This window comes from Varanus komodoensis, unplaced genomic scaffold (genome assembly GCF_004798865.1).
Source record: "Varanus komodoensis strain SLA01 unplaced genomic scaffold, ASM479886v1 scaffold42, whole genome shotgun sequence".
Lineage (NCBI taxonomy): Eukaryota > Metazoa > Chordata > Lepidosauria > Squamata > Varanidae > Varanus > Varanus komodoensis.
The window spans coordinates 8108648-8134899 of NW_025335972.1; the positions used below are offsets into that span (position 1 = coordinate 8108648).

At 45.4% G+C, this 26252-nt stretch overlaps 1 protein-coding gene across 1 annotated transcript in view; it reads right to left on the reverse strand.

Moving 5' to 3' along the window:
- The window catches only part of CNN1 (calponin 1), a 45330-nt gene extending 28612 nt beyond the window's left edge, over nucleotides 1-16718 (reverse strand). Inside the window, exon 1 of the mRNA XM_044443594.1 lies at nucleotides 16556-16718. Coding sequence (XP_044299529.1) covers nucleotides 16556-16618 — 63 coding nt within the window. The 5' untranslated portion in view covers nucleotides 16619-16718. The remainder of the gene's footprint in view (nucleotides 1-16555) is intronic.
- Between the last annotated feature and the right edge of the window lie 9534 nt (nucleotides 16719-26252).

Sequence of the window (26252 nt, forward strand, 5' to 3'; positions counted from 1 at the left end):
ACTACTGTGCCTGGAAGCACCCGAAGAAAGGCACCAGGCTGAAGCCAGACAGATGAAAGCAGGCTGTGCAAATGAGAGCAGGTTCCTTTCTCAAGGACTACCACTAAATTCTATGGGACAAAATGAAAAGGCTTCCACTTAGTTGAGAGAAGGTAAGACTTGCCCTTGCCATGGATACATCACTCAATCAGAGCAAAAGTCCAAATAGTCTAGCGTCCTATTTCCCACTGAGACCAGCCAGATGTTACCAGGAAGCCCACAACTAGGGTGTGAAGGGAAGAGCTCTCCCCTGTTGTTTCCTATAAAACTGCGTTTGCACAGGTGCAGTCCTGCTCTGTGTGGGGGGCTTCTCTGTTTCCTGTGTCTACTGCCAATCGATTTCATCAGATGACCTTGCGCTTTTGTACCATAAGAGACCAGCATTTACGAACAGAAACACCTTCTGTGTGGTGGTGTAATGCTCCATTCTTTTACGGAGGCTATTTAGCCTCTGAATCAATGGAAAATGTGGGGCAGAGAGGAAATGACAATTCCTCAGATAACTGTCAGTTATAATTCAGATAATTATAGTTTTAAGAGGAGCTGCTGAGCTGCAAGTCCTTCACTTGCAAATGTGCTACTGCCTCTCAGTTTGGACAAGTATGAAAAACTGAACTGGGCTAATGTAGTTTTTACATTTGCATTACACTGATATGGACCTCAAAGACGAAAATGCCCTTTGTTCAGTTTTGAATGCATGCAAAAATCACCTGGCCTAAACTGGAAGATTCCTAAGGTGCTTTGGTGCTAGGAAGAAAGTGCAAATGGTCTCACAGTGAGACCAATTAGATCAGTCAGCCATGACACACAATTGTGGTTGAGAACACAGCATCATGTGTAAATGTGCACACACACAGGTGCCTTGTACACACATATGCACAACGTCCACTTAGAGGACAACTTGTTTTGTGATGTGAAACTGAAAGCTGAACAAACACATCCTGAATGCACTTGTGGCGGTTAATACAACCTTGCAGTCAGCACTACACAGGCCTCTATATCCAGGCACCCTGAAACTTACCGTGCCTGTGAAGATACAGCTGGGAAAAGTATGAGCACTTGGGGCAATCTATGCTGGGCATTTTTGCCACCATTGTAATGCGTGACTCACTGGCATGTCCTATGAGGCTCACTCCCACCCCTCCTCTTCATGCAATTCCTGCCATTATCTCTTGGGTTTTTTTTAGTGATACATGACTCTGTATGTTGCAGTTTTTCCAAATGTGCCGAACTTGTGTACCTCCCCGGAGTTTGAAGGGGCAGCTTAGGTAGGCTGGTCGTGGTGGGAAGAGGAAGAGTCTTGGCAGGGTTTCAGCAGAAGACCTTCCATGGCTTTCCTGCCTGACTCATTCTCCCAATCTCTCTCTGACCTGGAGATGCAGTGCTGCTTCCCCCTCCCACCTGCTGTACTTTGTAAAAATAACGCTTGTGAGGTCTTCTCACACCTTGAATTGTTTCCTTTGCTTTCTTGTCTCAGATTCATGTCTGCATGTCAAATTCATGAAAGCTGGTGTGGTGTAGTGGTGAAGAGTGTGGAATTGGGACTCGGAGATCTGGGTTCCAGCCCCCGCTCAGCCACGGACCTCACTGGATAATTGTGGGCCAGTCACAAACTCTCTGCCCAACATACCTCACAGGGTTGTTGTTGAAAGGATAACATGGAGACGAGGAGGAGTATTGTGTAAGCTACCTTGAGTTCCTCGAAAGGAATAAAAGGTGGGATGTAAATGTAATAGAGATACTCACATTATCTTCAGTGGTATTGCTCACTGGTAAATCACACTGACTTCTGTGGAGCTCACTAGTCTGCAGCACAGAGGGCTGCACTTGCTGTCTAGTGGAGAGGAGCCAGGTGCTACTCCTGCTGGCTTCCTTGCATGGTGGGAGAACAGCAAGCAGCCCCACAGGTCTCTCCCTTTCCCTGCGAGTTTTCTGTCGGGCCAGAAGAAGCGGCCTGTCCTTCCTGGCACGTGCTTGGTGAATGGAGCACAGTTGCTTTCCTCTATGACACAAGCTCATTTTCAAGACACTGGAAAATCATTAGCATGTGCCCCAACTGTGACTATCCGTTTTACAGATTCTGCTCCCTCATAAAGGAAAAGGGCTCTAGTGTAGATCTCCCCTTAGTTATCTGTCACTGACTATCTTCTGTAAGAGGAGGTGCAGGGTGTTCCTGTTGGTGGTACAACTCCCAAGGTAATCCTTTTGCTTTTCTCTTTAACTTTTCCATTTGGACGGCATCAAAATCAATGCACTGCTGAAAAGGGGGCGCACCTCACAGACTTTTGCTATATCATCACAACCTGCTCATATTTATGTTACTGTTTTGAGGGTACTTTCCCCATACAAAGTGTGTGCGTGCTACAACTGAGGCTGCATTTCTCCCCAGGATTCTGACTGGGTTGAAGACAGAGGAACTTGCCCAAGGCCATGGAGCAAGCTTCATGCCCAAGCAAGGATTCTGACTAGTAGCTCTAAGCACCAGAGCCTTCTCAATTTGCCCTTCCTTTCAATTCCCACTCATTTGCGGACTGTGTTGCAGAGATTTTTGGTGCAAAATATGCTCCTCAATGAGAAGACAGTAATGGTGAACAAAGACACTGCCTGAAAGATGGCTTGTTCACCAGCAATTTAAAAAGCTTCTTGAAACTGAACTAGACCATGATGTGGGAGGAATATAACCATCCCCTAGGTGGATTAATTAAAAGACTATGCAGTAAAAATGCTACACGCAATATGCCAGCACATTTGGAAAACTCAACAGTGGCCACAGGATTGGAAAAGGTCAGTTTACATTCCAATCCCAAAGAAGGGCAATGCCAAACAATGTTCAAACTACCGCACCATTGCACTCATTTCACATGCTAGCAAAGTTATGCTCAAAATCCTACAAGCTAGGCTCCAGCAGTATGTGGACCGAGAACTACCAGAAGTACAGGCAGGATTTCAAAGAGGCAGAGGAACTACAGATCAAATTGCCAACATACGCTGGATCATGGAGAAAGCTAGGGAGTTCCAGAAAAACATCTACTTCTGCTTCATTGACTATGCTAAAGCCTTTGATTGTGTGGATCACAACAAATTGTGGCATGTTCTTAAAGAGACGGGAGTACCAGACCATCTTATTTGTCTCTTGAGAAACCTATATGTGGGTCAAGAAGCAACAGTGAGAACTGGACATGGAACCACTGATTGGTTCAAAATTGAGAAAGGAGTTCAGTAAGGCTGTATACTGTCGCCCTGCCTATTTAACTTATATGCAGAGCACATCATGAGAAAGGTGGGCCTAGATGAATCACCAGTTGGAATTAAGATTGCTGGGAGAAATATCAACAACCTCAGATATGCTGATGATACCACTCTCATGGCAGAAAGTGAAGAGGAACTGAAGAGCCTCTTGATGCGGGTGAAGGAGGAGAATGCAAAAGTTGGCTTGAAACTCAACATTAAGAAAACTAAGATCATGGTATCCGGTCCTCTCCCTTCCTGGCAAATAGATGGGGAAGAAATGGAGGTAGTGACATATTCTATTTTCTTGGGCTCCAAGATCACTGCAGACGGGGACTGCTGCCAAGAAATTAAAAGACGCTTGCTCCTTGGGAGGAAAGTTATGGCAAATCTAGACAGCATACTAAAAAGCAGAGACATCACCCTGCTGACAAAAGTGCATCTAGTCAAGACTATGGTTTTCCGAATTGCAATGTATGGCTGTGAAAGTTGGACCATAAGGAAGGCTGAGCGCCAAAGTATTGAGGCCTTTGAATTGTGGTGCTGGTGGAGACTCCTGCGAGTCCCTTGAACAGCAAGGCGATCAAACTGGTCAGTCCTAGAGGAGATCAACCCTGACTGCTCCTTAGAAGGCCAGATCCTGAAGATGAAACTCAAATACTTTGGCCACCTAATGAGAAGGAAGGACTCCCTGGAGAAGAGCCTAATGCTGGGAACAATTGATGGCAAAAGAAGAAGGGGACGGCAGAGGATGAGGTGGCTAGATGGAGTCACTGAAGCAGTTGGTGTGAGCTTAAGTGGACTCCAGGAGATGGTGGAGGACAGGAAGGCCTGGAGGAATGTCAGACACGACTTCTCGACTAACAACAACAACAGGTGGATTAAAACTAAACTCAAGGGGAAGGCAAGGGCTGCTTAATTCTTTCCCTCCCTGCTTCCCCCCCCCCCACACACACACATTCATTCTTATTTATTTATTTATTTATTTATTTATTTTATTTAGAAAATTTGTAGGCCGGCCATCACAGTCATGTCTGGACGGCTTACAATATTACTTCAAATCCTATATAAAATAAATTAACTATTCCACAACTGAGCATAAAACTCATCTATTTAAAATAAATTAAATACATCTAATACAATTAAAATTACTTTATGTTAAAATATTGGTCAAATAAAAAGGTCTTGACCTGGCGCCGAAAAGCATATAATGACGGCGCCAGGCGGACCTCTCTGGGGAGCGCATTCCATAGTTGGGGTGCCACCTCAGAGAAGGCCCTCCTCCGAGTACTCTATCTCCTGACCTCTTTCAAAGAGGGTTTCCAGAGGAGGGCCTCTGCTGCCGATCTTAGGGGGTGGGAGGGCATAAAGGGAAAAAGGCATTCCTTTAGGTATCCTGGTCCCAAGCCGTTTAAGGCTTTATGGGTAATAACCAGCACCTTGAATTGAGCCCAGACTTCAACAGGAAGCCAATGGAGCTGATAGAGGACTGGGGTTATATGAGAATAATGCCCAGTCCCCGACAGCATCCTGGCAGCTCTATTTTGAACCATCTGAAATATCTGAACTGTCTTCAAGGGCAGCCCCACATAGAGTGCATTACAGTAATCCAAGCGGGAAGAAACCAGCGCGTGTGTCACTCTTGCTAGGCAGTTCTCCTCCAGGTAAGGATGCAGCTGATGGATCAGGCAAAGCTGAAGGAAAGTGCTCCTCACCACCGCCGTCACCTGGACCTCCAGGGACAGTTCCAGGTCGTGGAGCACTCCCAAGCTGCGGACCCTGACCTTTAGAGGGAGTGCAACCCCATCCAGGACAGGGCCAAAATCACTTACCTGATAACTTGAACTGCCCACCAAAAGGACCTCCATCTTATCTGGATTGAGTCTCAGTTTGTTGGCCCTCATCCAGCCCATTACCTCGGCCAGGCACCAGTTCAGGACAGCCACTGCCTCACGTGGATTAGTTGAAATAGAGGTAGAGCTGGGTGTCATCAGCATACTGATGACTCCGCAGCCCAAACCTCCTGATAACCTCTCCCAGCAGTTTCATGTAGATGTTGAATAGTAAGGGGGACAAAATAGAGCCCTGCGTTATTCCATGGCAGAGTTGCCATGGCGCAGAGCCATAGTCCCCGCAGCATCACCTTCTGGAATTGACCGGCCAGGTAGGAGCGGAACCACTGCCAAGCAGTGCCTCCTACTCCCAATCCCGCCAGGCTATCCAGAAGGACACCATGGTCGATGGTATCGAAAGCCACTGAGAGGTCCAGGAGAACCAACAGGGACACACTGCCCACTCCCTCTCCTTGCACAGGTCATCATACAGGACGACCAAGGCAGATTCAGTACCGTAACCGGGTCTGAAACCGGACTGAAACTTGAATTGACTGAGTGACGGAGCAGGGAAAGCTTTTGAGGTCATGTAGTGAGTCAGAGGAAGAGCTAGATCAGGCCTGAAATGTCAGCTTAAATCCTCTGGTACCGCAACTGGAAAGAAATTTATAAACCAGACGCATTGCTCTGTCCCAGCCATGCCCTCCTCACTATTAGGAGCCTTTCTACCTAGAGTGAGAAACAAGGTTTTGTAAGTTGCTTATGTGATGGCTGCATTGGATCTCAGTGGTGCTCCAACAGCATCCCTTTCCTATGTTGCTCCTCTCCATTCTTAGTACTTGGCACTCCTGGCTGTAGTTTAGAGTGTGTGTGTGTGTGTGTGTGTGTGTGCACGCACACACACACATTCCTGGGGTCCTTCCTCTCTCTGTATGCAAAGCAGCTTCATACCTTTAGCTGGTGCCAGGGAGCTCTGCCAAGCCAAACAGGCTGTGACCCCTCTAGGAGGAATTCACCAAACTTGGGAGAAAAATGGGGGATGTGTTTGTCTCACAGCCACAAGGATTCATCCCTCTGCTGGGATGTTTCAAAGACTGTGATGTGCTGGACTGAGGCATGACTTGAGGATGGAATATTGGCTGGAGGAAGACTTAAGTGCTAGGCCTGCTGTTAAGACCCCCTTTTTATCTATTTTCTCTTTCCTTTTTCATATTCCTAAAAGGAAGGGCTAGGCCTTAATGAAACATAACTCAAGCACTTTGGTTATTTTAGGCATTTGTTGCCTAAAATAACACAAGTGGTGGGAATGGGGGAGGTTTCCTATCACTGATGTCTTTTTATGAAGCAGTTTTGAATCCCATTTTAGTATTTGATCTGGAGCTTTAGGCAACATGTTTGACAAATATTTAAAACCCCTTCAGCTAGCATTATGCATGACAGATGACAAAAGGGGAGCAATCACAAATATCCTTCTTCCCCTTTGATGTGTGGCTTGAGTTCTCCGAGTCAGCTGGAGCTCATTGGGCACAGTTCTGATATAGCATTCTGTAGGCTATATCATATGTGCAGAGATGGATTTAGGGGCAGGTGAAGAACAAATGATCTTCCACTTTTTTGTTGCTTTCCCCACTGCTGCTTCTGTCAATTGCTTTCAACAAAAAATGCACTGAGGAGGAGGAGGAGGAGATGTAATAGCTACACAGTGCCTTCTGATGGGTAGTGCTAGAAATCCTCTCTGTTGGCACTCCAAGAAAAGTACCCAGGTTGAGGCTATTCAGATGATAGATGAGGCTATGCAAATAAAAGCAGGTTCCTTTCTCAAGGTACACAGCAGAGTTCAAGAGGACAACATGAACAGGCATCCACTCAATGGAAATAAGGCAAAACCTATCTCTGCTGCACAGGTATCACTAAGGAAGTCCTGCTGAATCAGATCAAGGGTCCAGAAAACAGATCTCCCATTGTTTCTCCCCAGAAAATGGAGCTCATGGCTCCATCCCCACTGAACCTGTTGGTGACATACAGGCATGTGTATGTTGGGGATCTGTTGGCGACATACAGGTATGGGAGGGGATGTCACATGGAGATGGGTAGAGACCTGTTCTCCCCTGCAGAGGAAGGCAGGACACACTCCAACGGAGCAAAGCTCAGGGAGCCAAGGTTCCGTTTGGATGCCAGGAAGTACTTCCTGACAGTCAGGACCCCGAGGGTGTGGAATGGGCTTCCACGGGAGGTGGTTGAGGCCCCATCGGTGAGGGTGTTCAAGGACAGGCTGGACATGCTCATGGTGGGCATGTCATGAGCGGAGCTGGCTGGAGTTGGGGGTCAGACTAGATTTGTCCACCATAAAACTGCCTTTTAAAGCCACTGGCTACCATGGTATCTTGTGGCAGGAAATTACTTAAATTTGCTCTGTCAGAGGCTGTTGGGCATTTGTTTTTGTTATAGAGTGTTGCATTTTTTCTTTACTTTTTTGCAGATTTATATAAATGTGTACACTTCTAAACTGCACACAAACACATTTTAGTCAGTTGAAAAATGCACAGCTACATATTTAGCTACACAGCTATTTTTCTCTGCAGAAGGAATGTTTGCATTTCTTTTCCTTTAAACTTAGCCTCGAGAACTTTTATGTTGCCTGAGCTGGTATGTGGGTTGCTGACCAGTTAGGATGAGAGGAGTAGTAGATTCTCAAAAAATGAAACTTTATCTCTGGCATTTCCCACTGCATATGATTGTAATTATTTACTTGTCCCATTTATATTCTGCTCCTCCTCCAAGGCAGAATACATAATTCCCTTCTCCCCATTTTATCATCACAAGAACACTCTTCCATTTTAAGGTATCTCACTGGTAAAGGGAGGTTCTAGATGGTTTCTAGTGCTGTATATAAAACTGACTGCACTTACAGTGCATGCAGCCCTGTTCTTACAAATGCAGACAGGAAACCAGTCTGCATAATACAGAGATGTAGGGCATATAACTCAGAATTAGCAAATATACTCAGACATGTAAATGATCCAGTTTAGTGAAGTAACATAAACAGAGGCACAGGTTTACTGGATTTGAAGGGGTGGATGCAAACTGATTGGAAGGCACTGGAAAGCCACAGCAGGCTCACCAAGGCATAGAATTTATACTGCAAAGATGCAAGAACTCACATTTTCAGTGTCCAAATTCTGGGGCACATCATGATTACAAATGGTCAGAAGCTCTACGTAGAGATACTCAGTGTATGTTTTTCTATGTGTGTATGTTTGTGCAATGGGGGCAGGATAGCATGTCCTGCTCCTGCCCCCCCCCCCCCGGCCCCACACACACATGTATGCTGCTAGATAGTAGGAGCCCATGCAGGTAGGTGCTGCTGCATGATCTGCAACATGGCAACAGTGAATTGTGTCTATGTGCATCATGGTCTGTGTGGATAAGCTACTTGCTGGAGTAAGGGGAGGGCTGCTACTACCATCATGCTTTTGCCCCTCTGCAGACGGAGAGAACACTCTGCACAGGGCTACAGTCTCTTTTGTGCTAAAAGCTTATCATAGACAAAGCCATGATTCAAAGAAAGAAGAAATCTCATAACAACGTAATGGATCTCGGATTTTAAAGACATCAGATGCTTCCATGAACAGTCAGGTAACATAAATTCTAGCCAACCCAAATTCAGGTGTTCCCTTCAAGGTATTTAGTGAAAAATAGACATAGAAAGTGCATTTCCAACAAGGTTATTATGACTATTAAACTATTATGACTAATAATATTGCTATTAAACCCTTGAGGGGGAGTTTTGTATATATAAAACAGCCTTTTAATGAAATCTGATGGTTAATGCTTACCTCTGCTGAACCTGCACAGAACTTCCTCTGAGTGGATACCCTCCCTACCTCCCTCAAAGAGGGTTTCTGGAGCAAGGCCTCCCCTGCTGATCTTAAGGGGCATGAGGACATATAGGGGAAGAGATGTTCCTTCAGGTATCCTGACCCAAGCCATTTAGGGCTTTATAGGTAAGTACCAGCACCTTGAATTGGGTCTGGACTTCAATTGGGAGCCAGTGAAGCTGATAGAGGACTGGCGTTATGTGAGAATAATGCCCAGTCCCCGTTAGCAGCCTGGCAGCTCTATTTTGTACCAATGGAAGTATCCAGACCATTTTCAAGGGCAGCCTCACGTGAAGCGTATTACAATAATCCAACCTGGAAATTACCAGGGCATGTAATTACCAGGGCACGTACTTCCCCTGTCCTTCTCCCTGCACAGATCATCATACAGGGCAACCAAGGCAGATACAGTACCCTACCTGGGTCTGAAACCAGACTGAAATGGGACCAGATAATTCATTTCATCCAAGAGTGCTTGGAGTTGTCCTGCTACCACCCGCTCCAACACCTTGCCCAAGAATGGAATGTTGGCCACTGGTGTATAATTGGTGGCCACCTCTGGGTCCAGAGATGCCCTCTTCAGGATGGGTCTGATCACCGCCTCTTTTAAAGGGGCAGAGACCCAGCCCTCCTTTAGTGAGGCATCGATGACCTCCTGGACCCAGGGGCTACTTCCATGAGTGGCTTTCGTAAGTAGCCAGGAAGGGCAAGGGTCGAGTAAACAGGTGGTTGGGCATACCAGCCCAAACATCTTGTCCACTTCCTCAGGCCGTAATAACTGAAACTCATCCAACAATGATGGACCAAATAGCACTCTGGATGCCTCCCATTCAGGAATCAGATCAATTGTGGAGTCCAGCTCATGGCGAATCTGAGCAACTTTCTCCTAAAAGTGCTGGGCAAAGTCATCACAGAGGGCTGCTGAGGGTATCACCACATCTTTATTTTGGCCAGTATGTGTGAGGCCACACGCCACTCAAAAAAGCTCCGTTGGACAGCACTGTGAGGAGGCAATGGAAGCGGACAAGAATTGTCTCTCTGCTGCCCTCACCACCACAGCATTGGCTCAATAATGAGCATGTAAATGTGTTTGGTCAGATTCATCCCGTGATTTTCTCCACCTGTGCTCTAATCATCTCCCAGTCTGCTTCATCGCCCGCAACTCAGGTGTATACCATGATGCTGAGATCATCATCATCATCTGGACTCCTCTAGCCATTAAGCTATTAATGAAACTTCTGAAGCAAATATATCAGCAAGTAAGGGAAATGCTTGGACTATATATTTGGAATGTTAATCATTTGGATCTAATACCGACAACTCTTCAAACAGGAAATTATGCACAAATGTTACCCATATTAATTAAATCTGAATCCCTCTGTATCAGAGCTTGGACTTTTCTTTATCACCACCTGAGTAAGGAAGGTAAAGCTTTTACCAACTAGATCTGTCATAGGCCGAAAATGCACAGTGTCATCTAATTTCTCATATTCCCTTTGTTCCCACATTCCCCCATTTTGTTTGTCATTACCGCTGGGGATTCCAAAGAGAATTTTTCTATTATATTTGGAATGGTGCACCAAACTTGTTAACAGAGAGCCCCTCAAAAGGGTTCCCTAAAAAGTGAGCTGGTGCAGCCACATCTTCAGTGTATAAAGCTAAACACTGCATGGATTATATGTGGTAGTTATGACACATGAGGATATATTCTGCTTTCCTGTTTCCTCATGAATAAGACATCAGCAGTAATACGTTTATTATTTTTAATCATATCACATGCCTTTAAGGAAATCAGTGCATGGTGCTTTCACATTTTAACTTCACAATTTATCTCTATGGGATGCATTATGATAGGATATGCTGGGAGAAAGTGATTGGCTCAAGGTTATGTAGTTACATCATGGCTAAGCAACAATTTTGAAGCAGATCAATGTGGGTGAAATCCAAGGAGTACCCTTTCTACTAAATCATCCTGCCAAATATTTGTGAACATTTAAAAATATCAGAAAACATGCATGTATTTATTTTAAGAAGGACAAGAAAAATGGACTTGTCATGGTTGTAGAATGATACTTCAGGAAGGGCAGATAAATGCTTGTGCATTCTAGAAGTTTCAGCTTTTGTAACTGCTAATCTGAAGCCATCCTATTATCTTCATGAAACACCATTCTCACAGAGATCCACTGTCATGGCTTGTTCTGTGCGTTAATCGCTGTTTTCAATATAAGGAAGAGAAGCGGGATGGGATTGAGAGGGGGTACAAAAGAACAATCTCTGAGAGCAACTGCATGTTATGGATCATAAACCATGGTATGTTACCGACTGTAGTTTGTCATGCCAAGAACAGTATTTTTTGTGGCACAGATAACTTTTGCCTCAGTAAAAGCACCTCCAGACCTCCTGGAGTGTGTGCCATGCCTCCCAAGTTTTCTGTGTTGCCTGGGGCACTCCACCTATAGCAAAATTTTGACGACAGTATTCACAGATCTCAAGTGTGATTAGGCTAGAGTTTGGAGCACCAACACAAAAGGATGTGATATGTCTTTCCAAAATGGGTATGAGAGGACAGATATTTTGTTCTGGGAATCATTTATGAGTCCATGCAATTCAAGCTAATTTCCCAGACTATGTTTAGAACTTCCATGTGTTTTGGTACTTTTCTAGTAATAATGCACATTAATGCACTTATGGACTTCAGTTTGGCTGGGGTTGACCCCTACTCTAGCATGTTAGTTAATTCCCTTCTGATGGTACAGGGTTTCATCAACTCGGCTGAGAAAATGTACGCATACACACACTGTTTGGGTTCACCCAACAAAACCTACATTAAAGGCTGTTATTAAACCATGGGTTGTTGTTGAAATGTGGACTGTTGTGGAACCAGCTGTACTATCAAATGTGGTTCAGTAACCAAGAACAACCAAAAAAAAAAAAAAAAAAGAATACATGGTTTGTTCTTGGATTCTGAAATGTAGGTTTTCATGGTTAACAAACCAAGGTTTCTTAACATAGCTGGGTCCTTACAACACAACCACCCCAGCCTAGTCTCAACCCACACTCAACATTGAGTGTGGATTGCCACGCTGTGTGCACCCAGTTGCTTTCTCTGTCCTGGCTGCAGAGCGCAGAATGGCTTCCTCTAGTGTTTCCTTAGGCAAAACAGAACATTTACTTAAAGGCAGGAATGTGGGTACAACGCTTATCTTTCTAACAGATGGAGTCTTCTACTTCAGCACTGCAGCTTCCCCCAACACCCAATTTTCATGCACTCCCCAGTTGTTCTTCTACAGTAATATACCAGCCCAGGTGCCTTAAAAGTCCTGAATACACAACTACAAACTGGATGGACCCCAGAATAAGAATCATATGGGTCCCCCCCTCCAAATATTAGCCAACCCTGCAGCAGCAAGCAAATAGCTTTCCAGATACCCTACTGAACTCACTGCCTCTGTGGCTACCTGACCCAGCTTCTGAAAGAATGAAAGATGGAAAAGATAATTCCTCCTTTGGAGAAGGAGATTCAAAAAAAAAAACAAACCCATGAGAAAGAGCTGGAAAAGTGTGAAGCATGTCTGATCAGCTCCTAGGCTGATTTTAGCACCTGTGAATATTTTGCATTACTTATTTTAGCAAGTAGATTTGCCAATTGTATGAGTGTTCACCATCACATAAAGAAGTACCACACCCCTGCCTTGTGTCCTGGCCTGAAAAAGTTGTAGGCACGGCATTGCTATGAGCATGGCTCTTCAATCTTACTTCAGGCGCATGACAGGCACCACTGGCAGGCCTTTTTTTGGCTGCTCCAGTGTGTACCTCACTGAACCTCAGATAGGGGTTTAAATCCCTCTGTACTGGGCCATCATCTCATGATATAAGAGCATGCAGTATTTAATATTCTGTCTGGGGAGTGAGTTGCCCAGCATGAAAGAGGGAACTAAAAATCTTGATGCAAATTATGGATCATTCTCTGTTGTAAGAGTGAGTTAGAAAACAAAGTCAGGTATTTTTCATTATTTCAGATACAGAAATTTCAGAAATTCTGGTTAATCACATGTCCAGATTTTGTATTCCCACATCTAGTTCCTACTTAAAATGCAATGGTCAGTAGAACGTTACTAGGCAAAAAGAACTGAACTGTAAGTTCTAGTTTGAAAGAACTAAAAGTATTTGCATTTGTAACTAAGTCTGTTCTCTCCATGTCTCATTAATGGTAATCTCTTCACCCTGCCTGAAAAATTATCTACAACGACAAAGTCTGCAAACCCTCGTATCAGCAGAAATATGCAAAGAATGCCACGTGTACCTGTCATTCTTTGGGGAAAATGTGGCAGCATGACACCATGAACACCATCTGACTGGGACAAAATTCTGTAGAGATGAAACTACTTGAGCTTCCTCCACTATAGTCAAGCCTGGAATCGCTTCATTTTCCTGCCCTGATTTTAGGAAGCATGGCTGTCTAGTAAAGGATACTGGTCCTGCCCCCACCACACCCTGTACGAGAAGAGCAGTGGTCTCTTGCAGTTTGTGATAGCAAAGGGTGGTGGTCTTTCTCACCTGTGTGCCTTGCTGCAGGCACCCTGCTTTGCCTGTAAGAGGCACATCCCGCCAAAGCATGCCTTATTTAGAACCAGCCTACAAAGAAACCCTAAAACTGACCATATATGGTGAGTCTGTTGTGGTCCAGACTCCAGCAGCAGGGTGGGGAGTGCTGGCCAGGACAGTAGCTGAAGAATGCAGCTTGGGAGGGGGAGGGGGAGGGGCTGGCTTTCTGCTGGAGCCAATGCTCGGGGTGAGTCCTGGGGGAGCAGGGTGCAAGGAGAGAAAGCTAGGCAACCTGCTCAGTGGTGTTCCCGGATCCATCAGCACTGATCCAAGGCATTTTACAAAGTGAGACGCTGCCTTATACTGAGCCGACCATTCCAAGGAGCTCTCCAAAACAGCCCTACCCAAAGATGCTGGGCATTGAGTCTAAAACTTTTTGCCAGCAAAGTGCCTCTTGCCTTACCCTGCCCTCAAAGGTGTCCAGCAGGGGTGGACAGCTTGTAGCCCTCCAGATGTTTTGGTTTGTAATGCCCACCAGCCCTAGCTAGTGTGGAGGATCATGGGAGTTGTAAGCCAAAATATCTGGATGCCTAACTGGGTAGGGTATCCACCCAGTTAGGCATAGGGTATCCACAGGCCAGCCAGGAGCAGTAAGTACAGGCAGCAGGTGGTGAAATCCTAAACTAGACAGTCTGCCAGGGTATCCAGCTGCTCTCCACACCAGGAACAGAGATGCAGGGCTAACATCCCCTGGCACATCACTGCCTCAGGGATGGGGAGGTGGGGTATCCCAATGGGTCCTCCTTCACACTGCAGCATGGGGCCCGATTCAGCAGGAAATTCTTCTACCTGAGCATTCTTGAACAGAAACTGCACAGGAGGAGGACTATATTCACTTTTGTGGTGTTTGTACAGGAGAACGTCCTGATGGATGGTGCAGAAATTATGGGGACAAGCTTGGGGTGAGGAGGCTACACAAAATCCACAAGTCCTACCTCCTGCCAAGGGGGTATACCCCATGGAGAACCTCCTAAAAAGAGGAGCCAAGGGGCCACAACGATCAGTAAAGTGGCTGGAGCCCTCTGTCACCCACTGTAATTCAGGCACTGACCCTACGTGGTCCATCCCCCTTTCTGTCACCCCACTTGGGCAGCACCTGCACCTGCAAAGGGTCACTGATGGCATGCAGAAGTCCTGCTGCAACATGCCCCCCACCCTTCCTCCACATTGCTGACCCATCTCAAGTGCTCAAAGTCCACCTGCTGGCTATCTCAAGGTATGCCCCATTTTCCCTGGCTGAACCCGCTGGGCCTGCCCTCCAAGGCAAGAGAGGCATAATGCATAGGGCAACACTGCAGAAAAGAATCTTCCCCCACAATATTAAGTCTGACAGTGGTCTGATTCAGGCCTAAGAAAAAATGTTGTGAAGCCAGGGGCCCAAAGATGCATTAAGAGCATGGACTGGGTACCATAAGTCAAAGCTACATAAGCTCCACCCAGTGCAGTGGCAATGACAGGCCCCTGGAAGGACGGCTTTGCTCAGCCTCTCCCCAACCGGTGCCCTACAGGCGGACTGGATTGCAGCTCCATGGCTGGGGGAGTGCTTTGCCAGGGAACTGGGAGAAGCAGTTGGTCCACTGGGTGCACATTTTTGGACATGAACTTGGGCAGCAATCTTATAACCACTTGCATGGGAGCAGGCCTCACTGAATTCAGTGGGACTTCTGAGTGGGTGGGTACAGAATTTTGTGCCTAAGGTGCTTCCAGATGAGGCTTTTATTGCATTATTGCCCAGCTTCATTAATAGAATTTTACAGGGCTTCAAGCGGTTGTTGTCCTCACTGTGTTCATCTACCACTTCTTCCCCAAGGGGGTGGGGAAATTTGCTATGGAAAAAAAAACAGAAATAACTAAAAATGCCTTTGATTGACTATAGAATGCTAAAGTGCTCTCTTTCTAGTAACTCCCTTACTGTGATTGTGAAAACCCTACACTGGCTGAATGTCACGTTACAAAAGCTGCTTCTGTGTGAACAACAATCAGGCTGTAACATAAAAAGCATATAAGGAACTAAAAACTCATGTGTTAAATTCTCTTTGCAAGTGCCTGTCTCAGAAGTGGTTCCATATCTGTAAAATGGGTATAATAATGATCTTTCACACAAGGATAAAACATGATGTTGCAAGATTGTTAAGCATACTGATCTTGCTTGTCACAATCTTCTTTTTGGTTCCAGTCCATCTATTCTTTGAGATGATGGTGTAATATGTCAGCTAAGAAGTGAGCAGGGCACTATCTAGTTATCCCACTTCTACCACAAACACAGTAGGTAACCATAGGCAACCAGTCATTATCCCAGCCCCAACTGCAATACATGGATATTAGCTCAGTAAACATGGCTGTACAAATGATTGGCAAGGCTGGGGGAGTCCACGTGAAGCACTTTGAACACCTTGACATGTGCTCTTGGAAAACAACACACCACTTTTCCTTGATGCTTGGATTCCTCCAACAGGCAACCAGACTGTGTTGCACTGTGTTGGCAATCAATCCCACCTAATTTAGACATATGGGATTGTTCCAGAAGTTTTTATTTGCAGTTGCTTAGTTGCCATGATTATCTCTTATATTTGCCTGCCACTGTATGAGAGATTTTTAATCACTTATACTGCTCACTACTGCATGTGGCAGGTAGGGAACTAAGCCTCATCAATCAAAAAGCTCTAGAACAAATACAATGCAGGTGTTGCCAAAATGAAAGTGACCAGGTGTCAATTTTTCTGTGTCCATTTCCCAATATACTGAAAAATCCTTCTCATTGCAGGAAGGAAAGTGGAACTTCTTTCCTCCTGATTCTTTCCGCTAGTCAGTAGCTGCTCCGCAGCCTAAGGATCTGTTGCCTGAGGAGGCCTTGAGGCCATCCGGCTGTAATACAACTGGTGCAGCACCCCACCTCTGGATCACAAAGTCCCGTTCTGTGGGTGCTGCTCATACGGAGACCCCCCCCCCATATAGACACACTTGCACCCTTACCTTATTCTTGACTTCAGCAGACATGCCATAGGCTGGGCCCCTGTTGAAGTGTGTCGCAGACATATTGTGCACGTGTTGTGTGGCTGCCGGACGTGGCTCAGTGCTTCCCTTGCTCCACAGCGGATCTGCTTCTCCACAGCTTTCCCTGCAACTTTTAAAAACTCCTTGCTCTCTAGCTCTCCCCCGCCTCCGATCTGAGGGGGAGCCCTTCCATTGGCCAGACGGCGTGGCCAATCGCCACCTGCCAGGGATGCTGATGTCAGCCTGCTGGTATTAAGAAAAGATGGTGTCATTTTTTCCACCTTGGGGGGCTTTGGGGGGGGGGGGGGGATTCAGTTCTGCTGCTGACTCGATTCCCTAATGGACATTCTGAATACTTACAGAACCAGACCATGTGAGAAGCGGGGAAGCAGTGGATCTGAGTGGCAGAGCACCCCCAGCCCACTGCTCTCCCACCCCACTTGTCGACTAGCCCTCTTGCCTCTCCTGCTTCACAATTTTCTGCCCTACTCTTTCAATGCTATATTTCCATGTGGCTCTCTCCTGTCCCCTCCCTCTCTCCTCCTAGCATCTTTTCCAAGACAAGCCTCTGCACAATCACTTTCATTTCATGCGTCAACCCCCCCCCTCCCCAAAACAGTCCCGCCATTCAAAGCTGTCTGGCCAGGCTTCCTTGACCCTTTCTGCACCAGTTCCCTTCGCCTGTCATCTTCTTTGGCTTTTTTGGTCTCATACGTTGCTTTGGCAGCCAGCAATGCTCCTTTTCTTTTCTTGCAAAGAATGTTTGCAAACCATCCACATAAAACAGAAAAATTTGACTTAGTTCTCCCTTGCAGTAGCAGCTGCAACTGCAGCAGCACAGATCTGACACTATAGACATACAGAATCTAAAATTTATAGAAAAGAAAACCTTACAGAATTCTGCTGCAGAGAATTCAAACATGGGAAGGGAACAGAACACTATACCTGACTAAACAACTCACCATATTTTTGTCACAGACTACAATGGTACAGATAATCTGTTGTACTTCAAGGATGGCCAGGTTTGAGATAGGAAAGAGGATTAAGCTGAGCACTGCTGGGGGAGCATAATAATATAATTTTCTACTACCACCACCACCCATCCAGCAACAGTCATTTTTAAAGAATGAACAGATTTTTCAGAATATTACAGTTGCCATATATTCAATTTAACACCTCTTGCTACCACTTTCCAGTCTCTTGAAATGGATGGAAGAGTCAGTTCTTCTTTCATACACTGTGCTTAATTCAGTCCAGCCCTATCGACTTCCTTCTGATCAATGGCAAGGCATTTTGTCTGGGCCTGCATTTGGGGCAAAACATTTCTGCTGGGCACCAGGGCTGTGAAGCTTGGTATAAACAGAGTGGGGCAGCTGTTACTTTCCAGCTGTGCTGTGCCTTTTGAAACACACTGACCAGAACAGTGAGAAGTCATGAAGGGCACTCCCCACACCCTTCCCATCTCACAGGCATTTACAGTGGTACCTTGGCTCACGAACTTAATCCATTTCAGGACTCTGGTCATGACCCAAATTGGTTGTGAGCCAAGTCAAATTTCCCCATAAGGTTCAATGTAAATAAGGTTGATCCGTTCTGTAACCATTTTGTAAATCACAAAAATTTGAAACAAAGTGACAAAGAACAAAAAAGTGACAAAGGACAACAAAGATCGTGGCCATTCCCCCCCCCCCCCACAATGAAAAACCCCCCCCCCCCCCCCCCCCCCCCAGCACGACCGTGATCGCTCAGGGAAGACCGGCGTGATCACAATCATCACCCAATGCGGCGTTCATGACCTGAGGCAATTTTTTCTGAAATTTCAGTTTGCAACCCAATTTGGTCATGAACTGAGGCATTCGTGAGCTGAGGTACCACTGTACAGAGGCCACTCTGGATACAAGGTTAAACATCTGTCACACAGCAAGCTGGATTGGGCAATCAGTTATCCAAACTCTTTTGAAAAGAATCCATCTGACATTATAGTTCCCATTATAAGTTTCTAATTTCCTCATATGATTTGTACTGTTCACAGGGCTGGGGGTCCAACCTGCCAGGAAATCCATTTCAAGCTCACCTGAACTGAAACTAATTTTTGATCCCATCCTATCCCATCTTCACTCCTATTCTTGGGAATTATGATGGCAAGAGACTGTTGAGTTTCTTTACCGAAACACAGCAGGTAAGGCTGCCCCAAGAGCAGCATCCCATGATTCCAGAATGGCTTTTTTATCCTTCAACTGACATCACTTTGAGGTTCATTGTCCAGGTGGACCCTTTTCTTGGAATACCCAAGTCCAGCATGAGCTGAAGAAGACCCTTTCCTGAGGGGGAAGAGGGTGGTTGCTGTGTGGAAGGGATGCTGAAGAGGCAGAACTGCTATCATTTAGGCCATCCCTGGGGTCACTTATGGTAGTGCTCAATGGGCTGAAAAGGTGAAAGGGAATCATTTATCAGGCTCTCCTCTCACCAAGAAAAGAAGAGAGGAGCAAATCTGAAAATGAAAGGTCTGTCCTCTCTCTTCAGTGTAGAAACCTGGGTTACCTAGTGATGTTTTGAGGCAGTAGATTGGATATAGTCAAAAGCAACTGTTTCACTTCTTGCATAAGTAACATACAATTTGGTGTCACAGTGTGGAATGATTGACCCCTGGCTTTTAAAGGACATGAGATAAATTCAGAGGATAGGTCTGCTCATGACCATTAGTCTTGATAACATCATGGAGCCTTCAAAGACTGTGTGATGCTTCCATCCCAGTTGCTGGGTGGCAAATGATGAGAGAGAGGCTCTCCATGCTCTATTTGTGGGCCTCCCCAAAACATGTGGATGGCTGCTTTTGGAGTGCTCCCAGGTGAGGTTTTCATTGCACAAACAACCTGCCTCATTCACGGAATTTACTGGGAGTCTGGATGATATTGCCTTCAATGTGTAGCCCTCCCATGTTTTCCTACCACACCTTCCATCTTTTCTCTTAGCAGAAAAAAAAACCCTGTTAATGAGGAAAAGACAGAATAGCTGACCAACTGCATGTCATTTTAGTGCGGGAAGCAGCCTATCTGGAGAAGCATGCTGTACCCAGCTTCAGATAAATGTGGCAAAATCCAGTCATCTCAATGCACTGTGACCTTAGCTGGAGTCTTCTCTCCTGATCCCTTTTTCCAGCAACTGATGCTGATGTCCCTGAATTACAGATTGGAAAAAGCCACTTAATAAGTATTTCCAGTACTCTGTACCCTTGTGACACACCACAGAGAGATTTGGCCCTTTCTCTCACAGGGTTTTGTCACCATGCAGAGTCACCTTGAATCAGAGATGCCAGGCAAACCTCACCACTGCCTATTGTTATAGCTGCATCTGCTATGATCCACCACTGCTTCCCACTGATGTAATTTTCTTTTCTTCACCCCCTTTAAAGTGGTTTAAAATGGATTTTTGTGTCACGTTGCATTTATCACTGTGCTTTTAATATCATGCACACCAGTGGTGGTGATGTTTAGGGCAGAGGTTTAGTGCAGGAAGATAATGCTATGAAGGATCAGATCTGTTCCTCAGGGATGTTTGGTAAACCCACTGTGATCTTCTCCCATTCCCAAGTTCTTCATTTACAGCCACAAAAGAGCAAGAGCTAATAGATCAGCCTTTCTGCATTAATTACCTCCTCCTTGGCTGGGGAAAAGAAAGAGGGAAAAGTGCTTTCCTACTATGAGCAATCTACTTCCTTCCAACCTTCCTCCGACTTACACTGCCTAACATCTTATTCTGCTGGCTGAAAATTCATTTTCCATTTCTCATTCCAGGGACATGGGGCATGTTTTTATATTTGTTTATTTTGCAAGCAACTTTGAGCAACTTCTTTTTGGGAGGGAAAGGTAGGGTATAATTTCCATAATAATAAAAATATTAACTAATACATAATGGATTTCCATTAATTAATCAATAGATTTTTGAAATGCATGGAAATGTTACTCTGGAGATCACTGATGAATTTCAGTGAATCAGCTGATGTAGTCCAGTAGGTTAAGTGTGAGGTCACATTTGGAGTATTTCTTGATCTCACTGGAATTGTGCTTTTCCAGAAGTCTCATTCAGTTCAGCGGCTCTTACATAGCTGTAATTGCCAATGGACTGCATTCAAAAGATTTGGAAAGATGAATGACAGTGACAACTGGCTTTGAAGCTGGCATGCCAAAATGTGACCCCTAGTGCCAAAATGGATTCAGGAAATCTGATGTCTGGATTTGGACAGTACTGCTTTAGGAAGTGCAGGTCGCAATTTTCCCAAAGTCACTCTCCTGTCTTAAATAGCTATTAACCCAGATGTTTATGGTGGGAGAAGGGGGAAGAAACTTTCCTGACTGTATCATGCCTTTATTTTAACCCGTATACCCATTAGCCACTGTGGTGTGGTGGTTAAGAGTACGGGACTGAGGGGATCTGGGTTATAATCCCCACTCAGCCATGGAGCCAACTGGGTGATTCTGGACCAGTCACAGACTCTCAGCCCAACCTGTTGTTGTGAGGATAAGATGGAGAGCAGCAGGAGGAGAACAATGTAAGCTGCTTTGCATTTGTTGTTAGAAAAAAAGTGGGATATAAATCTAATAAATAAGTGCTAATACAGAAATGTAATAGTAGTAGTGGTGGTGGTAGTGATAGTAGTAGTGTCTGTTTCAGGGAGGGGAGTTGATTGGGAAAACAGTACAAGGGGGATGATTAAACATCCCCTTTCCTAGTGTCAGTGTTTCAGTCCAGTTGTGTGGGGTGTGTGTCCCAGCAAGCTCTTTTGTCCAATCCCCTTTTATGGAGAAGACTCCCTTGGTCTGCAAGACGATCAAACCAGTCAGTCCTAGAGGAGATCAACCCTGACTGCTCCTTAGAAGGCCAGATCCTGAAGATGAAACTCAAATACTTTGGCCACCTAATGAGAAGGAAGGACACCCTGGAGAAGAGCCTAATGCTGGGAACAATAGATGGCAAAAGAAGAAGGGGACGGCAGAGAATGAGGTGGCTAGATGGAGTCACTGAAGCAGTCAGTGTGAGCTTAAGTGGTCTCCGGGGGATGGTGGAGGACAGGAAGGCCTGGAGGAAAGTTGTCCTTGGGGCTGCAATGGGTCAGACATGACTTCGTGACTAGCAACAACAACAAATTGGTGGCCATTACCACTTCCTGTTCCAGTGAATTCCATAGTTTAACTGTGCCCTATGTGAAGAAGTTGGGATGCAGGTGGCACAGGGGTTTAACCTGCTGTGCAGCTGGGCTGGTTGATCGAAAGGTCAGTGGTTCGAATCAGCACAACGGAGTGAGTTCCCGTTGCTCCATCCCAGCTCCTGCCAACCTTGCAGTTCAAAAGCATGCAAATACAAGTAGATAAAAAGGTACCACTTCGGTGGGAAGGTAACAGTGATCCATGCACTTCAGTGTTTAGTCAAGCTGACCACGGAAACTGAGGACAAATGCTGGTTCCCTCAGCTAGGAAACGGAGATGAGCACCACCCAAGAGTCAGACATGACTGGACTTAACGTCAAGGGGAAACCTTTACCTTTACTTTTATGTGAAGAAGTACTTCCTTTTATCTGTCCTAAACCTCTCACCAATCAGTTTCATGGGGCAACCAGTTTGGGTTCCAGTATTATGGGCAAGGGATCACAATGTCTCCCTCCCCACTGCCTCCACTTCACTCATAATTTTAAACACTACTATCATGTCTCCCCTTATTTGCCCTTTTTTAAGCTAAATAATCCCAGCAGTGTAACCTTTCTTCTCAGGGGAGTTGCTCTAACCTCTTGATCATTTTAGTTGCATTTTTTCCAACTCAGTAATATCTTTTTTTCAGGTATGGCAACCAGAACTGTACATAATATTCTAAGTACAGTTGCACCAAAGATTAGTATAAGGGGAGCACAATTTTGGCAGTTTTATTTTCAGTTCCTTTCATAATCATGCTTAGCACAGAGTTTGCCTTTTTCACAACTGCGGTGTGGGGCACCAATGTTTTCAATGAGCTCTCCACCCTGCCCCACAAATCTTTCTTGATCATCCATTGCTAGCTCATATTCCATCAGCCTGTACTTGAAGCTGGGAGAGTATTGAGGAGAGTGAATTCACCCTATCAAAACGGATATACATTTACCTTGGTACAGGCTTTAAACCCACTTCCATTGTCAATTATGTCCAAATGATGTCCAAATGACTGGAATCTGGCCTCCGAAGATTTATAATTTCCCCTTCTCCCATACTCTAACCAAAGCTTGCATGGACTGTGTTTGCTATCAGATGACAGCTCTTAATTCTCTGCAAACTGATTCACAGAATGCAAAGACCCCATCCTAGGTTGCTCAGTGGGTTGTTATGTCATGCAAACCAAGACAAATTTCTTCAGGGTGGCTTACACATGGGCAGCAAGGCACTACAGTAACTTAAGGGGTATTATAATTTGTTGTTTGTTTATTAAATTTGTTTAAAGGCCACCCATTAACTTCACACTATTATAGTAGTTGTTGTACCTACAATGGGTTGCTGTGCTGACTGAACTCAAACAACCAAGGGAATGGGGAATTGCCTTGCAGGCCAAGCCTCCAAGCCCTTGGCATTGGGCTACCCGGTGACGCCAAGGACCGCCCAAGCAGCATTTGGAGGCAGCTCGCACTGGCCTCCCTTCTCATCACCAGCACAAACTGAGTTGGATGGTTTTGGACTTGAATACATGTCTGTGCATATCACATTCTGGAACACCTCATTCCCCTCAAAACCCGCCTTGTAAAGGCCCGAAGAAGATCATGAGGGCCAGCCATCAAAGCTCCTTTTCCCTAGGAAAAGGGGTGGGATGTACTTTTGAACTTTCCTGACCATTTAGAGCATTAGGACAAAGTGAAAAATATGCAACCTGATGGGAAATAAAGAGGGGTGTGTGGGGGGACGATTTTGTTGCAAAGATGGTATGTCATGAGTGGAGCTGGGGGTCAGACTAGGTGGCCCGGGAGACCCCTTCTGACTCACTCTCTTTCTATGGTTTAAATTCCCTCCCCTCAACCCTGTTTTGCAACCAAAGTTCCCTTGAGCCTTTGGTTTTCTTGGCAGCTTGCCTTCTGAAATCTGTCAGGTGGAACCAAAGTGGGGAGGAATGGATTTGGAGCCTCTTCTGGCCAGTGTCCAGGGTTGGTACTTTCTGCCACCCAGGCACCGCCCCAGCAGAGGCTTCCAATCCCCACATGTGCCTGTTTTTAAAAAATGTACTTTTTGTGCAATGTTTTAAAAGTGCTGGCAACCAGAGGCAGCCCCTCCCAAGGGTCACTGCTGCACTTTGAAGGAACTGCATAGCTATCAAAGCAGGGATAGCAAAAAGTGGATGCACAGCAAGTTCCCCAATCTCAGAGGACTGGGAGAGGGTAAAAAACCACCACAAGCCTCAAATGGATTGTGATCATGGTGTGGAGGGGAGGACAAACTCACCCCTCCTGTGGTGTCTCCTGGGATGCCCGTGGAAGGACCGAGGGGACTAGGGGCCAACAGCACACGGTGAGCCCAGCTGTCTGGTGGGGCTCACTGTGGGTTGTCTGCATGACAAGCAGCCCATTGTGGCTTATTGGCAGGGTGGATCGTTGTGCTGTGTGAATAAGCTCACTTTCTTCAGTATAAAATGGCATAGAAGTAATAATAGTCATAGAAATGTGCAGTGAGATTTCTTTAATAAGTTACTGACATTTAGATCCATTGGATAGCATTTATATGACTGCTGCAATCCCACTGTTTTGAATAAATCCACCCACTGGCGTGACACTATTCCTCATGCTAAGCTCTTATCTACTGTGTTGCTGTGGTGGGTGAGCAGGGACTTGGCCATCTGTTTCTCTCACCTGCTTACTTATTAGCACCGATAGTCAGTCGGTGATTCTGGAGCTAACTGAAAATACTAGATCAATTGCATTTGACAACCAGAATATTTATTGCATGAACATAGATGGCTGGGGACTGCCACTGGGAACACACATTCATTCATTCATTCATTCATTCATTCATTCATTCATATTAGATCTATATCCCTTTTTTTCTTACAACAAAAACTCAAAGCAACTTATGTCATTTTCCTGCTGCTGTTCTCCATCTAATCCCCACAACAACAACCCTGTGAGGTAGGTTGGGCTGAGAGTCTGTGACTGGCCCAAAGTCACCCAGTTGGCTCCATGGCTGAGCAGGGACTAGAACCCAGATCTCCTGAGTCCCAGACCTGCACTTTAAACCACTACACCACACTGGATCTCAAAACTACAGTGGTTTGGGCTGTACACTACACACATTGGGTAGGGCTGAGGAAGCAGATTAGGATACAGTCCTCTGTGTGTTTAGAGAGAGAAAAAGTCCCACAGCTCAGGCTGGATCACACGAAATTCTTTTTTCTAAACATGTATAGGATTACATCCTTATTTACCTATTGGATTTGTACTCTGCATTTCTACCAAGAAAATGCTACTCAGGCCAGAGAAGTCTTGAGCTTTGAAGGTGTCCAGAAAGGACGGGCTGTTCTTAGCAAGCAGTGTTTGCTTTTGAGGGAATTGATACTGCTGTATAGACTAGTGCTATGTATTTTCAGTACATGTCTGATTCCCACAGCTCAACAGATTGTTTCCAGATGAAATGCACTGAGTGCTACTAATCAAAAGGCATTATGCAACTATTCATTTTTTTTCCTTAACAGTTTTTCTGTAGTAAGAAAATGCAATTAAATGAGAGGTGTGCAAATGCAGAAGGCTTATAGTAGAAGACAACCTTAACCTGGTTTGCAGAACATGACAGCTTGCAGTGGCTTCATTTACCTGGAGGAATTTTAATGGTGGCAGGTGTCCCTCTTGCCACGGCTTACTATGGCATGCAAACCCAGGCAGCAGAGATTGTTTTAACATTAGGGAACTCTCAAATAACCCACAGTCTGGTTTAGGGCTATTTGAGGTTGTCCAGCCAATGTGACAGCCCCCACATATAAATTAAGGCATGGTGGTTTGTGGTATCATGCAAGCCAAGCCATCCTCTGGATCCCCCACAAGGTTCTGTAAGTAAAGATGATCAGTGGCATGAGGAAAGCCTCATATGAAAACACAGCAAAGGCAGGCCCAGGGCTGTCTTAACAGCATTATGGGCCCCTATGACAACTACAACTACTGTTATTTTTGGAAGTTTTCCAATTTTCCAAGGGTTAACATACACAGATTAGTATGGGGCCCATGGGCAAGTGCCCATCAGGCCCATGCTTTAAGAAGGCCCTGGGCAGGCCCTCTGCATCAGTGGGCCCATGAATGTGAAAGAGCTGATCAGTTAGGGAATTTTAGAATTGGGGCTGGATGGTCTTCTAAGGGAACCTGTATTTAGCTGGTAATGTGCATTACTTCCCTTACATCAAAGTGTGGTAAGCTAGTCCTGTGATGTTTGGGTTTATCTCCATTCTTCCCAGCCGCATTCTGAGAAGCAAGGCCCTGGCCCTTTGCCCTTGTCTCCAAGGAGATTCACCAAACCCCTAATGCCCTGTTTTTAGACATGCCTTTCTGTTTTGGATTGTTCTATTATTGGTTTCATTTGATTAAACCTGCATTTATAAGCTGCTTTGTGAAGGAGTAGGGTATAAATACCTAAACAAATAAATATTTGTAGATAAAGAGAAAACCAGAAATGCCATGTCTCCAGTGCAT